The following is a 14,987-nucleotide window of genomic DNA, read 5'->3' on the forward strand; positions in this document are numbered from 1 at the left end:
GCAGGAAAAACACCAGGAGTTAAAAAAAGTGTGGTAAGCTATATGATCAAACCGAGTACATGTAGAACCCCTATTCCAGAGAGTCAAAAGATGCTTTGATAGATAGATTGAGAAAGTTTAATGATCTTGTACGAAATCACTTTCGAGAAATGATGTAGAGGATTATATGAGATTTTGAAATTCATCAATGAAGTGATCATTATCTTTTGCAAAATTATTTCTAAAACACAGGTTTGGTGAATAGGCCTCAATTCAAAGGTGTTATATCATATTAGACCAATTCTTGACAGAAAATGGCTCCTCCATAGGACATGCATTTGAATTATTTAAATACTTACTAATTCTGTCCTTTTTTGCTTTTTCTTCTTTCTAAAAAAAAGTTTGGCAGATCTCATCGAAAGTAAATTTCTAAATCAGTTCCTCTTATAAATCCTCAGGTACTCTTAAACATAGTTTCATGAAGAAATCCCATCATCACTAGGTCCCAAAGTAGAGTCTTGAGACAATCTGTAAACATGAGTTCAATGCTAGAAGTTTCGGAGAGATCTGCTATAGTTGTGTCACTGGATTTGATAGCATTGAGAGTTCAGTTAAGCGAGGTACTTGGCAAGTTCAATGAGTTAAGTGCGGAAATGACCGCACAAAGGCATGTAATTGATCAGTTGGTCGCAAATAACGGTGATGGTGGTGTCTCGAACGATTAAAAACCTATTGATAATCACCCACCTGCAGCGCCCCATTTTTTGAAAAATAAAAATTACGAGTTTTCATAAAAATGAATTTTTGATTAATTTTGAGTGAAAAATGAGTCTTTGATTTTAGAAAGTAAACAAAAGAAAAGGGTCTAAAATGGGACTTAAAAAGTGCGACAATTTGGGTCAAAATAATAGTCTAAAAAGGGGTTTTAAGAAAAAATAGGAGTCATCACTTGGTATCGAGTTAAGAAGTACCAAGTCATCCAAAAATATATTTTTAATAAAAAACAGATAAAACCCTTCTTTGAAAACAAGAGAAAATGGTTCGGGAGTCACGGTTGAAAAAAGAGAAGGCAAGGATAAAATCCAAGACACCTTTCAACCTAGCCAAGGCGAGTTGCATGATTTAGTCGAAATTTTTTTTAATTTAACCTATAAAACTCATCACATTTTGGATGTTACTACATGGACGCAAACCTAGACCTAATGGATATCGGGAGGGTCGAAATATCTCTTCAAAATTTAATTGGTGCGAATCACATTAATTGTGATGTCCAAAATGATTCTTAGAAGGGGTCACGAATATGCAAAGAGTGAGATTCGAAGAAAAGAAAAATTACAATATATAAGTATACGTGACCTAAAAAGAGGAATACAATATAACAGGTACGGGGAACTAAGACTCGTGACTATATTTTTCCTTTTTATAGAGGAGATACGAGCGTGCTAAGGCCAAAAGGTCATACTCGTCCATATCCCATATTTGAAGGGTGATTTCCCTAATTTAATCAAGCAAATGCACTAACCTACTCCTAATTTCCTTAAATGGAATGCAAGTCTATATGTCATGTTTCGCAAATAGGGATAAGGGATATACATATAGAGAAAATATCATACAAAAATGGTAAATATCCTAAAAAAGTAGAAAATATGCATAAAATGTAGTGCTTGTCCCGCAAACATGTAAATCTAGCACGAGAACGGCTCAAAGGATCTAGCATTGGACTAGCCCATTTCTACAAGTGTTCACTAGCGTTGGACTAGCGAAAAGTCGGGGAGAAAGGGATATACATATAGGGAATGCAAGTCTATATGTCATGTTTCGCAAATAGGGATAAGGGATATACATATAGAGAAAATATCATACAAAAATGGTAAATATCCTAAAAAAGTAGAAAATATGCATAAAATGTAGTGCTTGTCCCGCAAACATGTAAATCTAGCACGAGAACGGCTCAAAGGATCTAGCATTGGACTAGCCCATTTCTACAAGTGTTCACTAGCGTTGGACTAGCGAAAAGTCGGGGAGAAAGGTCACAACTAGCGTTGGACTAGTGTGGTGACGTCGTGCATTTATTATAACTAAATAAATCATATAAAACATGATAAAAGTAAGTAAACACATAGATCACATAGAGCACATAGCACATAAGCATGATATCTAGATGCAAAGATCCTAAGAAAGCGAGTAAACACGTAAACACACAAACATGCAAGCACGCAAGCAAATAAAAGCAAATAAAAGCAAATAGAAACCTAACTATTACATTCAGGGGCCCTAACTACAATCTAGGGTGGAAAAGAATAAAATAATAACTTAACTATTACATTCATCTAACTAATTACACTTTTGGTAAGAATTAAAATCTATCTATTACATAATCTATCTAAATACATGTCTTGAACCCCTATCTATTACAACTTGGCATTTAAATGCCTCTTAAATAATTATCAAAATTAAATTAAATATATGAAACTTAAAACAAATAAATGAATAACTAAAAGAAAAATCACTCAAAAACATGCAATTACACACATGAAAACACATAAAAGCACATAAGAGGATTTAAAAATAACACAAAAGGATACCTCCCTTGAAGTAGTAGCTAATGGGGGATTGGATTTGTCCTATTTAACTCCAAAATTAACAAAAATCATCAAGGCACCAATTTAATTAACAAATAAATCATAAAGAAATAAAAATAAACATGAAACTTATCAATTGAAGCATTCAAATGGAATATAATTAATAATTAAAAATAAAAGCAACTTCTATTTGAGAAATCAAACAAACAAGGACTTAATTGCAAACAATTAAGAAAATTTTTGGGATCAAATTATTATTATTACAAAATTTTAGGGGTCAAAATTAAAGAAAAATAAAATTAAGGGCTCAAAATAAAGCCTACCAAATCCAATGCTAAAATCCACAAAAATAAACCAACACCCACTTGCTAAACCCAAAATAAAATATTACCTAAATCTTTAATTCTTTTGCTAAAACCCAAATCAAAATTTTGAATCTATCAAAATTATTAAACCTTAATTTTCATGCTAAAACTCATAAAAAATCTGTCCCAAGAATCATATGAAAGCATGCTCAAGAAGATTAACATTTTAAGGGACAAGAATTGATTGATTTTTTCAATTTTTTGGGCCATATCAGAATTATTTAAAAAATAGGGGTCAAAATGCAATTTTGAAAATTTTGCATGCATCTTCTTCGCAGAGGCTTTCTTTATGCAATTTTCATGGGTTTCATTCCAGCAAACGCATGAAGCAAATTATTACGCCAATGAGATCATGTACTTCATGCATTTTATTTCCATACTCCAACACATCAAAGTTTCACCAACCAAACAAGGAATATTCAGCAAGAAAATTGTCTAAAACAACATAACAGAGGGACGGGACAAGCTCATCAAACTGACAACAAATATTTCAGAGTTTCATGTTCATTAAGCTCGAATTTCCATGAAAGTTGTGTAGAAAACCGATAAGAGGAAAGACAAGAGTTACCTGAGAATGTTGGAACTGTTAAACGCACGTGAGATGCCCCAAGAAATTGATCTGGTTCTGAAAAATGAAGCCCAGGAACTTGTGTTGCAGAAGATTTTAGAGCTGATGAAGTCATTACTTTGAGCCTCAATTTAACTAGCTTAGAGTTGTTTTCACTCGATGATTGCTGAACGAAAGTTGTTCCCGGATATCCAGAGAAGGTGCAGAAAAAAAAATCTCCTCAAAATAAGCACTATCGAAACCAGAAACGAGCAAGAAAGAGGGCTAATTCATCAGCCTGGTGACGAAAAAATTTTTGCAGCAGCTTTTCTTCTTTTTCTTTTACTTGATCTTCCCTCTCTTTTCTTTCTTTTTTCTTGTCCCAAACTCTCTGTTCTCCCCCAGATTTCTCTCTTCCTTTCTTTCTCTCTTTTTTTCCTTTTTCCTCTCCTCTCTTGCTTGTGCTCGAAACCCTCTTCCTCTCTTCTTTTCTTTTTTTCTCCAGTTTCTCTCTCATTTTTTTCTATCTCTCCGCAGCCTCTCTCTCCCTTTCTTGCTCTCCCAGGCTCTCTCTTCCTCCTCCTCTCTCTTTCTCTTCTCCCTTTCTTTTTCCTTTCTTCTCCTGCCCGAAGCTCTCTCCCTTCTCAGCCGAAACCCTTTTTTCTTCCTTTCTCCTTTCTTTCTCTTTTTCTGTCTGAAGCTCCCTTCCCATTTTCCTTTTTATTCCAGATTTTTCCCAAACTCCACACCTGTCTTGCCACCTAACCTCTTGCATGTGTTGTGCAAAAAACAAAGACATATGGTTAATGCAGACCTAACCACTTAGCTACCTTGCATGCCCTCCATCTATTTTTGTTTTTTCTTTTATTTTTTTTTCAAAACAAATTTAGGGTAAACAAAATGTTAAATTCATATTTGAAATTGCCTTGCAAATTTTTATTTTATTTTGAAGAAATTGAATTTGAAAAGGTTGAAAATAAATTTTTATGAGAATTCTCTTTTTTTCCGTAAATTATTAAAAAGAAAATGAACCTAATTCAATAAAAATAGTTAACTATCATTTTACAAACTTTGGTGAAATAAAAATAAAATAAAAAATAAAAAATAAAACAAAAACAAAATAAAATAAATATTTTGGTGTCTACACCTTGCCCCTCTTTGTCAGAGTTTCGAAAAAACTCGAGACAAAGACATAGACACCAAATATTTAGCTATTAATCTGCTACGAACTGAAACAAGCAACCATATGAAGGTCAGTGGGATAAAACTCGAGCCTGTCGAAAAGTTAGTCAGTGGGATAAAATCCGAACCTGCCATAAAATTGGTCAGTGGGATAAAACCCGAGTCTGCCAAAAAATTATTGAAAAATGCTTTTTGTAAAATTTCAAAAATTATGATCGAGACAGTTAAGTTTTCTAAAAAAATTTTGCCCCAGTGTGATGTTATTGGACATTTGGACCTACAAAAAAGAAATAATCATAATGATAGATAATGCCACCACCATCCGATCAATCCCTCCAAGAAATGTGTAAATATTTGAACGTTCTTCCCCGATTTAGTAAACACTCAACTTTATTATGTGAACTGTATCGGGTTTTCTTAACTTCCAATGCTAATCAAATATGACATTTGGTATCCAAACATTTTCAATAAATCATAGGGATTTCTATTTGATAAACTCAACGAGATAAATGAGACCATGAAACACATGAAAAAATATTTTATTTACACAAAAATGATGAAAATCCTAGTAACATAAAAAACAAAAATTTACTTTTATTGAAAAAAATTAATTTTAGAGAAATGAACCTGTAAACTCAACAGTTTATGCTTGATGAACCAAAGCACTTTGATCTCAAACAAAATGCCACGTTTGACTCTTTGGATATCGTTCCTCCGGAGTTCAATATTGGCAACAGAACCACAACGTAAAGAGAAATTCAAATGAACTGAGTCATCAGCCATTCAATTCCATGCTCACTTTTCCTCATAAAACCCTACCTTAGCGCCCTTTCGGGTTTTCACTAAGGCTACTCCCACCTTCTTGTTTTTTCTTTCATCATTTTTTTCATTTCTTTTTTCCTTTTTTTTTCCTTTTTCTTCTTTTTTTTTACAAGGTGCCCTCTCGAGTTTTCATCTAATAAACAAATCTTGCCGATAGCCTTAATCAACTCAGAAATGTGTTTTAAGAACTCATGGCATCAGTGCGACAATCCTTCCCTTACAAAATTGGTGAAGGTGTATTGACATCATTTGCCATTTGATTAAGTGATTTTCATTAGAAATACTACTAAGGTAGAGGCCGAGACTTTATGGTTTTTTGTAACGGGGTCAGGTGTGGTGTTAAGAAGTGTTAAAGCTTGAAGGCAAATTTTAAAGAGTTTCAAAAATCTTAAAACTGCATCATATAAGCTCCTGCCCCTATTTAGGGCTATTAAAACTAAAAAAATTGCCCCAGTTAGGCTGCTTTTTTTTTTTCTCTCTTTTCCTTTTTCTCTTTTTTTTTCGAATGAAAGATAAAATTTGCCCCAGTGCGAGGTTTGCGATTTTTAGAAGGCTATCAAATGAAGGAATAAATTATTCTGGAGGTTCAAAGGGGAGAACTAGGGACAAAATGTTCAGAGGAAAAAGAAGAGGGCCCGTCTTTTAGTCCACCTTAGACCATATTTCAAAAACAAAAATCACATAAATAAATAAAGAATTTTTTACACATATCTGAATTGGTTGGCTAAGGAAAAACCTGTCCATCCATTTCTGTAAGAATGAGTGCTCCTCCGGGTAGTATTTTCTTGACAATGAAGGTCCTTACCAATTTTGGAGCAAATTTTCCTTTGGCTTCATCTTGAATGAGAAGAATTCACTTCAAAACCGTATCTCCTTCTTTGAATAATCGAGGTCAGACTTTTTTATTATAAGTACGGTCCATTCTCCTCTGATAGCACTGTCCATGGCAAACAGCGTTTAAGCGTCTTTATCAATTAAAGACAACTGTTCATGTCTCTGTTTGATCCATTTAGTCTCCTCCAGCTGAGCTTCCACTAAAATGCGCAAAGAGGGGATCTCAATCTTTGTAGGTAATACTGCTTCTATCCCATACATAAGAGAATATGGCATTGCCCCAGTAGAAGTTTTGATTGCAGTATGATAAGCATTAATGCGTATGACAGCTTTTCGTGCCAATCACGGTGCCTTTCCGTTATTTTGCGAATGATTTTCTTCAAATTTATTTGTGGCTTCCATAGCTTCATTCATTTGAGCCCTATATCTGCCTTAAATTTGAGCAATTTTTCTTTACCAGCAGATAATTCAGATCGATCGGCAATTGGTGAACTGCTATATCTCCGCTTTTGTGCCAATGTTAATGATTTCTATCTCTTCTAAATTCGGTTTGGATTTCTCCTCATATTGTTCAAGAATCTTTGACAAAGACCCAGATTCTTCCTCGTTATCGCTCTTGTTTTGAATTTCTGATTCAATAATTTTAAATTCGTGAGAGATATCGAGATTGCAGTCCTCAAATTCCGGAATAGTGATATCTAAAGGGTCAATTTGTTTTATTTTTGGCTATCTGAAAAAGAATGAGATAGATACAATAATGCATAAGTAAAACAATTGAAAAATGAACACTGTGCAATTCATTGAATTTCAAATAAAGGACAAAACGTCATAATACGCTGCCTAACAAAAGACTTGTATTGAAAAGACATTTGATTCAAAACTATTTACAAAACTGAAAAACAAAAGATGAACAATGCAAATGATCTTTTTCATAACTCTCAACCAAAGGCAATCTCCTAGATTTTACCGAAATTTCCTTCGGGAGGAAAGAAAATCTATGGTCCAATTCTTCATTGCTTCCTTAGAGACCTCTGAAAATTCTGGATTCTCTGACGGCTCGCCCTGTAACCCCCACAAACAGCTTAGACAAGTTGATCCATCTCATCGATCGGGTCCAATTCAAATCCGATTACCTCCGATGGATAGGGAAAGGTGTAGTGCAGTGGTGGGATATTCCTGATAATTTGCTTTCCTTCCATTTCTGCTCTCTTGTGATCCAGCATTTCTTTCTTGTCCCTGGAAGTAGGTTGAAACTCTAGTCCAAAGGTGTCATTCTTTCCTTGAAACTCTATTGGTTCTAGAATTCTCTGCAAGTTATGCCCAAGACCCTTGCCTATCTCGTATCCTCCTCGAATCATTTCTTTAGCCATCATAACGCTGGTTTCTGGCAAATTCATTCCCATCACTGACTTGTCTTTGGACACCCAACTTACTGAAACGATATCAGCCACATGGCGAGGAGAAGCCAGAGATTTTCTATCACTTTCCTCTTTTGGTCTGTGATTGACGATCATAGTACAATCATCCTCTGTAAACACTGTGATTAATTGGTCATTTACTACAAATCTCAATATCTGATGGAGCGAAGATGATATGGCACCTGAAGCATGAATCCAAGGTCGTCCAAGTAGAATATTATAAACACTTGAGAAATTCATGGCTTGGCACATGACTTGGAATTGAGCAGGTCCTATTTCCAGTACTAAGTCCACTTAGGGATGGCAATGGGGGCGGGTGCCCGCGGGGGGCTCTCGGGCTGGGGGTTGGGGCGGGGGTGGTGTAGACACCAAATTTTTGGTGTAATTTCATTTACTGTTTATTTTAGTTTTTTTTATTTGTCGTGTTCATTTTATTCGAATTTAGTTTTTAGTTTTTAGTTTTATTTTTAAGTTGAAAGTTTATTTTTAGTTTTTAGTTTTTAGTTTTTAGTTTTATAAGTTGAAAGTTTAAAAAAAAAAAAAAAAAAAAAAAAAAAAAAAAAAAACGCGCAGCATGAAGGCTGCGTTTTTGCCGCAGCTTGCAAGTGAACTTTGGGGAGCTCCTTAGCTGCAAATTTCAGAGGAAGTGGCTGAGGTTTTTAGGGTTGAGTGCTTGATATAAATAGAGGGATTGGCAGCCGCAAACAGGAGAGTGAAGGGCGATGGGAAAAAAACAGCGAGAGAAAGAGGGAGAGCTTCATCGGGGGAAGGAGGATCGGAAGGAAAAAACAGCAAGAAAAGGTGGCGGCTGGGTTTGGGGGTGAAAAATTGAGAGGTTGACAACGGCAGAAAGAAGAGAGGTGACGGGCTGAGAGTTGGAGCTAAGGAAAGACGGCTGGGTTTAGAGGGCAATAAAAATGGAATAGAGTGCGGCGGCGGAGGGAGCTAAAGTCCGAGAGAAAGAGAGGGCAAGAAGGGAAAACAGCGGCTAAGAAAGATAAGGAAAGAGAGGTTTTAGTAGTGGCTAGGGCCGAGAGCAAGAGTGAGGGATCAGCGGGGAGGTTTAGAAGGCAACGAAAGAAAGAAAAGTAGAGAGCTTTGACGGTTGAAGGCTGGGAAGAAAGAAACCAAAGGAAAGGTGACGGTTGAACAAATCAGAGAAGAGGACGGTCGGACAAAGGAAGCAGAGCATCCCAGTGACGACGGAAAACCAAAAAACCAGCAAAGGAAACCACCAGAGCAAGAGGAAAGACCGAAGCTTTCACTTTCTCTCCATCAATCAGAAAAGAAAGAATTTCAGGTATCTTCCTAAAACTGGTTTCCTTAGCCTTTCCAAGTTCTTTCGTGACTGAGTTGGAATCTTGCCTTTGGTTTTCTGTTTTGTTATTTTTTGTCGTTGTCTCTACCTGCTTCAATCTGGCCTGCGGAGTGTGTATCTCCAAATTTTGTTAGGCAGTGAGTTTGAACTCTAGAGTTTTGTGGGTTTGTTGATTCATTGGGTTTATTACATCGGATAAAAGCTGCTGAAAATAGCCAAAGTTTGCATCTTTTGCTTCTGGATTTTTGGGGGGGGAAAACACAAAGAGTCGCAGCACCAGAAACCAGCAAGTAATCAAATAAGTTCTTTGAAAACTACATATTTTGTTGCGAAGCTCCTTGTGCAAAAAGCTGTCAAAATTTTCTGGTCATACGCCTTGTTCTTTCTTACTTTCTTTGCCTAGATCAGTTTAGTTGATCGATGAATGAAGGTTATGTGAGTTTGAGGGTGGTGATATTGCAAGTCTGATTAGATTTCCTGCACGGACACAGTTGCACGATATAAGCTGCAGAATTGCGGCAACAAATTTGAGATTGTGGCTTTTCTCTGTTTTGACTTTTTTCGTTTAGCATGATTAGCTGCTGTATGTGATGTCGGTCTTATGGAAACTAATCAATATTGAGCTGGGAATTTGTTTGAGCTGTTTGGGTAATTGATGAGAGGTTTTGGCAGATATTTAGCAACCAGAAATGCAGCAGGCTTTACATTCGGCATGCTGAAATCTTTTGAATGTTTAAATTACTTAGTCTGTTTGTTATTTGAATTTTTTTTTTGGAGAAGTGTTTAGGTGAAAGGTTTGGTTAAAGAAGGTGTGCTGAAGTCCCAAGTTTATGTTCGAAACCTGCTTTTTTTTTATTTTGAAAGAAAGTTATGGGCAGATTTTCTGTTTTGCCGAAATTGAAAGAGGTTTGCGCATGAAAATTTTCCAGCACTTATATAATCACTTGCCAAGTTTTTTGTTTTAGTCTATTTTTAGATGTTGAAGTTATGTACTTGGTGGTTCAGGAAAGGGTTTTGGTTTTGTTTGAGAAAGTTTGATCAAAAGTTGCCTGGGGACATGAATTTGCAAACAGAAAGTGCAGTAATTGCTTGTTTCTTGTTGAAGAATGTTATCTTACGTTAGTCTGCATGCATGCAAAATAATTCTGAAAATTGCACTTTGACCCCTTGGTTTCTAACTAATGCCGCTATGACCCAACCAATTGAATAATTTCTTCAATCTGGTCCTTGGAGGTTTTAACTCTACAACTTCATGGCTTGTTTTGTTTCAATTAACTACCATGCTTTGTTTAAATTGCACTTCATGCATGAATTTAAGAGCTTTATGACCATGTGAGCTTGTGTTTGCCTATTTTTTTAATTTTTGGCAAATAAATTGGTACCTTGACCATTTCTTTTATTTTGGAGGATAAATAAGTGATTTTACTTCATTGGGGCCCAATTTCAAGGGAGGTACACTCTATCCCTCATTTGCACTACATTTGACCTTACGTGCTCCTACGTGTTATGTGAATATGCATGTCTACGTTGCTTTCCTTACCTCCTTGCGTGCATTTACTTGTTTTTACTTTTATTTAAGTTTTATGGGGTATGTGTACACCTCTTGGCTTGTAATAGATAGGGCTCGGAGAGCATCTGGTCCATTTCCCCTTCCCCTTTATGCTTTTATGGGGTATGTGTACACCTCTTGGCTTGTAATAGATAGTGCTCGGAGAGCATCTGGTCCACTTCCCCTTCCCCTTGCTTGCTTGTTTTTGTTGCTACATGTTTAATTGCTTTATTAGGCTCTTGCATCTAGTCGAGCATGCTAAATGCTATGTGCTATGTGTTTACGAGTATTTTGGCATGTCTACTTGCTTTCATAGCCATGAATGAATGGAATGAATGACTGTACGTTTCCGCTAGTCCAACGCTAGTCGGAATTCATAGAATGGGCTAGTCCAACGCTAGACCCTTAGGGATTTCCCCTCATTAGCATATCATTTGCTTGTTCACCACATATCATGCATTTTTCTTAGTTTTATCACTTGGCATGCTCCTCGAACCCCCTTTCCCTTCATTTTAGGATTTTTGTATATCATGATAGTTGTAGGGTCCATTTGCTTGAGGGTCCCCTTCTGATGAGGGAAACGAGCGAGTGTGGCTATTCGATAGCCTTAGCACGCTAGTTTTGCCTTCTAATCAAAGGGAAAATCAAAGTCGGAAAGTTAGGAGTCAACCCCCGTACCCGTCTTGCTTGCATTCCCTAGGCTCATGCATTCTACATTCACTCTATCATTCTATACCCTCATTACACTTTTATTTTCTCCTCCTACTTTCACACATGCACCTTCATATCCCTTCCCTTGCGCACAAACACTTGGATTTTTCACACAATTTCACACGAGCACCTTTTCATACATCTGCACACAAACACTTGAATTTGTTTTACAATTTCACACAAGCACCTTTATACAATTTCGCACACTTGCACTTGCATTTCTTGCATCTTTCATACACTTTCACACTTGCACGCTTGAATCTCATTTGCATTAATCGACCTCTATGAGGTTTTCCTTCGTTGGCCGCCACAATTCATGTGGTTTGGGACCAAAAGCCTCACGAGAGACATCGTAGAATTTAGGATTGCATTTTCCTTTTCGTTTTGCATTCATATAGTCATATCCAACGTGCGAACATATATTGGGTAGAAAATTAGGAAAGGTAAGGTTAAGTCGCGCAACTAGCCTTGGCTAGGTCAAAGGGGTGCCTTGGATTCTATCCTTGCCTTCCCCTTTGTCAAACGTGACCCCCGAACCTTTTTCTTTGGCTTACGTGGACTAGGAGTCGTTTTAAAAAGGGTTTTACTACTTTGTCTTTAAAAAACACTCTTTTGGGTGACTTGGTACACCCCAAATCTATACCAAGTGGCGACTCCGTTTTCATATTTAAAAAACCCTTTTTAAATTTTCATTTGGCCAAATCGTCGCTTTCCAAAGTCCCATGGCCTTTTACTTTTTATTTTGCACACGTTCACACCACACATTCATCACTCACACAATTCATTCAAAAAGTGGGGCGCGACAGTTGGCGACTCCACTGGGGAGTTCTTAAGTGGGTCCGAGCATTTGATTTGGCCATTCTTTTCCCTTTTCTACCCTTTTTATGCATAGCATTTGGATATTAGGGTTGCATTTTCCATTTTAGGGCCTTTTGCATCGCGCGCGTATCAAACATTTCCCTCACTCACGTATGTGTGATTGGTTGATTGGATGTTGTTTACTTGTTTATCTCGCGCTTGCATTGCATTTGGGGGGGTGTGTCACCTTTAGAGCCTCGCGTGGTTCTCAACCCCTTCCCTCAAAATAGGGGAACACTTCATACGTGCATGTTTACTTGCTTTATCCCATTTTATTTTTATTTTCGTGGGCGTTTCCCACACCACCTTGTAGGATTAGGATCGATTGCCTTGGGTAGGCGGCTGGTGTGCTCTGCGCCCATAGCGCTACCTAAGGGATCACTCGAGCCACCGATCGAAGGCCCTGGGAGTGATGACCCTTCGCCTTTAGGTCTGAAGGCTTGGGAGCCGAAGCTTTATCGAGTCTAGGCATTAGTGAACCCCAGCCTCATGCATCCATATTAGCATTTTCCTAGGCTAGAGTCAGCCTCACCCTATTTTAAGCACATTAGGCACGAGGGAAGGGGTTCCACCCCTTTTACTTGCTTTATTGTATTTCTTCTTCTTAATTGTTCCCAATGTGTTATGTGTATTATCAATTGCACTAACCATTCTTTTGTTTCTTGGCTTGCATTCATATGCCTTAGCGATAAGAGGCCCTTTTGGCACTCTTTTAGTGACTCACCCACTAGATAGCTCACATGTTTAAATTTCAGTCTTTGCACTTACTTTGCAGTAAATACATTTCATTTTTAGACCTTTTTCCCCCTCAATGCATTATTTATGTCTTTTAGGTCATATTTGTCATATATTTACATCGCTTTAATAAACTGACATCATGCATAAACCCTAGAAAGGGAATGCCATTTAGGGGATCCCGTGTTAGGAATAAACCACCCCATGTCTCGGATATATAATCCAAATGAGACTTGCACGTTTACCTTTCTCGTACCGTCCGAAGGGGTAGTGCACAAGGTAAGGTAAAGATCCGATCATTTTCATGAAGCAATTTTTGGAATATGAGTATCTAATAATCACTTTTTGGCCATTTTCTCAAAATTGGTAAAATTCCCTTGCGTAAAAGGACGTTAATTCGAAGAAAATTCACAAATGATTCCTCATTGTTGAGACGATAAATATAGAGGCCAAATTTTGATTTTAGAAGCTCATAGACCAAGGCATTGTAATGATTTCTTGAAACCACCCAGTAGGGCGAATAATTCAATCGATTTTTGAACAAATCATCCATCTTATCCAATCCATTTTTTTCCAATTCATTCAATTTTAGTTCAATCTAATCATTTTTGAATAAATTCATTTCATCCAATCCATTTGACCAATGTACCCTTTTTAGGGTCATTCGGTCGCTTTTGAATAAATTATCAATTCAATTGACCAAATTACCCTTTTTAGGGTCTTTTGACCAATTTACCCTTTTTAGGGTCATTCGGCCGATTTTTGAATAAATCCCTAATTCAATTTCATTCATTTGACCAATTTACCCATTTTTAGGGCAACCGAGCCGATTTTGAATAACTCAAGTTTCGTTCAATCTGTTTGATCAATTTACCCTTTTTAGGGTGATCTGATTAATTTTGGATAAATTTCATTCAATTCATTTGACCTGTTTCCCTTTTTAGGGTAATTTGGTCAATTGTAAATAAATTGTCAATTTCATTCAACCCATTTGCCCTATTAGGGTTTCATTGTCAAATTCCAAATTGGGAAATCTAGTCAATTTTGAAGAAAACCGTCCATTGCATCCAATCACTTGATCAATTAGGGTTTTGACCCGTAATTCACTGAGAAATTTTGTCAACAAATTCCAATCTCTTCGATAGGAGTTCGTCAAGGTCAAACCCGTGCATTTTTGCAAGCTCTTGTATCGATCAAAAGTGATCAATCCCTTCGGACGAAGTCCTCATTTTGACAGACGTCTCTTCTCATTCCAATGGGCCAATTTTTTTCAAATTATTTTTCACTCCATAAGCTGATTGGATCCATCAGGTATTGTATAGTGCCTGCTCTGGAGGATTGCATTTTCATGCTAGGCCTACCCTTGGCATAAAAGGGCTCCCCCATAGGACATGCATACCGATTTTTTATTCTTGCTTACTGACTCCGGGTATTTTTCTTTTGTTTCCCCCTCCCCTGCATTCATAAAAAAAATGTTTCAATAAGATGAAAATATTTCCCTATATTGGATAACAATTTTTGATCCGATGAAGTTTGGAAAGTATTATTTGATTCTTGGGCAGATCCTACAATGAAAACATAAATGATCTATCTGAAAGCTCTACACTAAAGCCTCTGAGAGATTTTGTAATTATTTTTCAAAGGAAAATTCTGTCTATTTGATTTGTTAATACATTTTGTTCCAAAAGAAAATGAGATGAAAAGTGTATATGTGGAGCTCTGTACAGGTTTCTCTCTTCTCATTGTGTTATAATTGAACGACAAACTTTGTTTTAATCTTGTTAGTAATAAAGTTTTGGACAAATATTGTTTTGTGTATATTCATGTACATTTCATTCTTTTGCTCATTGGAGATTCCGTGATGAATTTTAAGGAATAAGACCAAATTGAGATTTTTTCAACCTCCAGTCTGGAAATTCGCAAGTGTATGCTTTCTAAAATCCTTGTGTACACTAGATTGCTGATCCGAGCTACACAATAAGAGTGTTCAAAAATTAAAAGAGGTCACTCAGAAGGCCCATGAGATACCTTTCTCTTTCACTTAATCCCAAAATAAAGTCAGTCACATTGATTGATAAATTGGAGCA

The 14,987-nt window shown here is 36.7% G+C and overlaps 1 protein-coding gene across 1 annotated transcript in view; it reads right to left on the reverse strand.

Moving 5' to 3' along the window:
• Positions 1-7,393: 7,393 nt before the first annotated feature.
• The window catches only part of LOC113768981 (protein JINGUBANG-like), a 16,568-nt gene continuing 8,974 nt past the window's right edge, over positions 7,394-14,987 (reverse strand). The window contains exon 3 of the mRNA XM_027313478.1: positions 7,394-7,885. Coding sequence (XP_027169279.1) covers positions 7,394-7,885 — 492 coding nt within the window. The remainder of the gene's footprint in view (positions 7,886-14,987) is intronic.

Source organism: Coffea eugenioides, chromosome 1 (genome assembly GCF_003713205.1).
Source record: "Coffea eugenioides isolate CCC68of chromosome 1, Ceug_1.0, whole genome shotgun sequence".
NCBI classification, from domain to species: domain Eukaryota; kingdom Viridiplantae; phylum Streptophyta; class Magnoliopsida; order Gentianales; family Rubiaceae; genus Coffea; species Coffea eugenioides.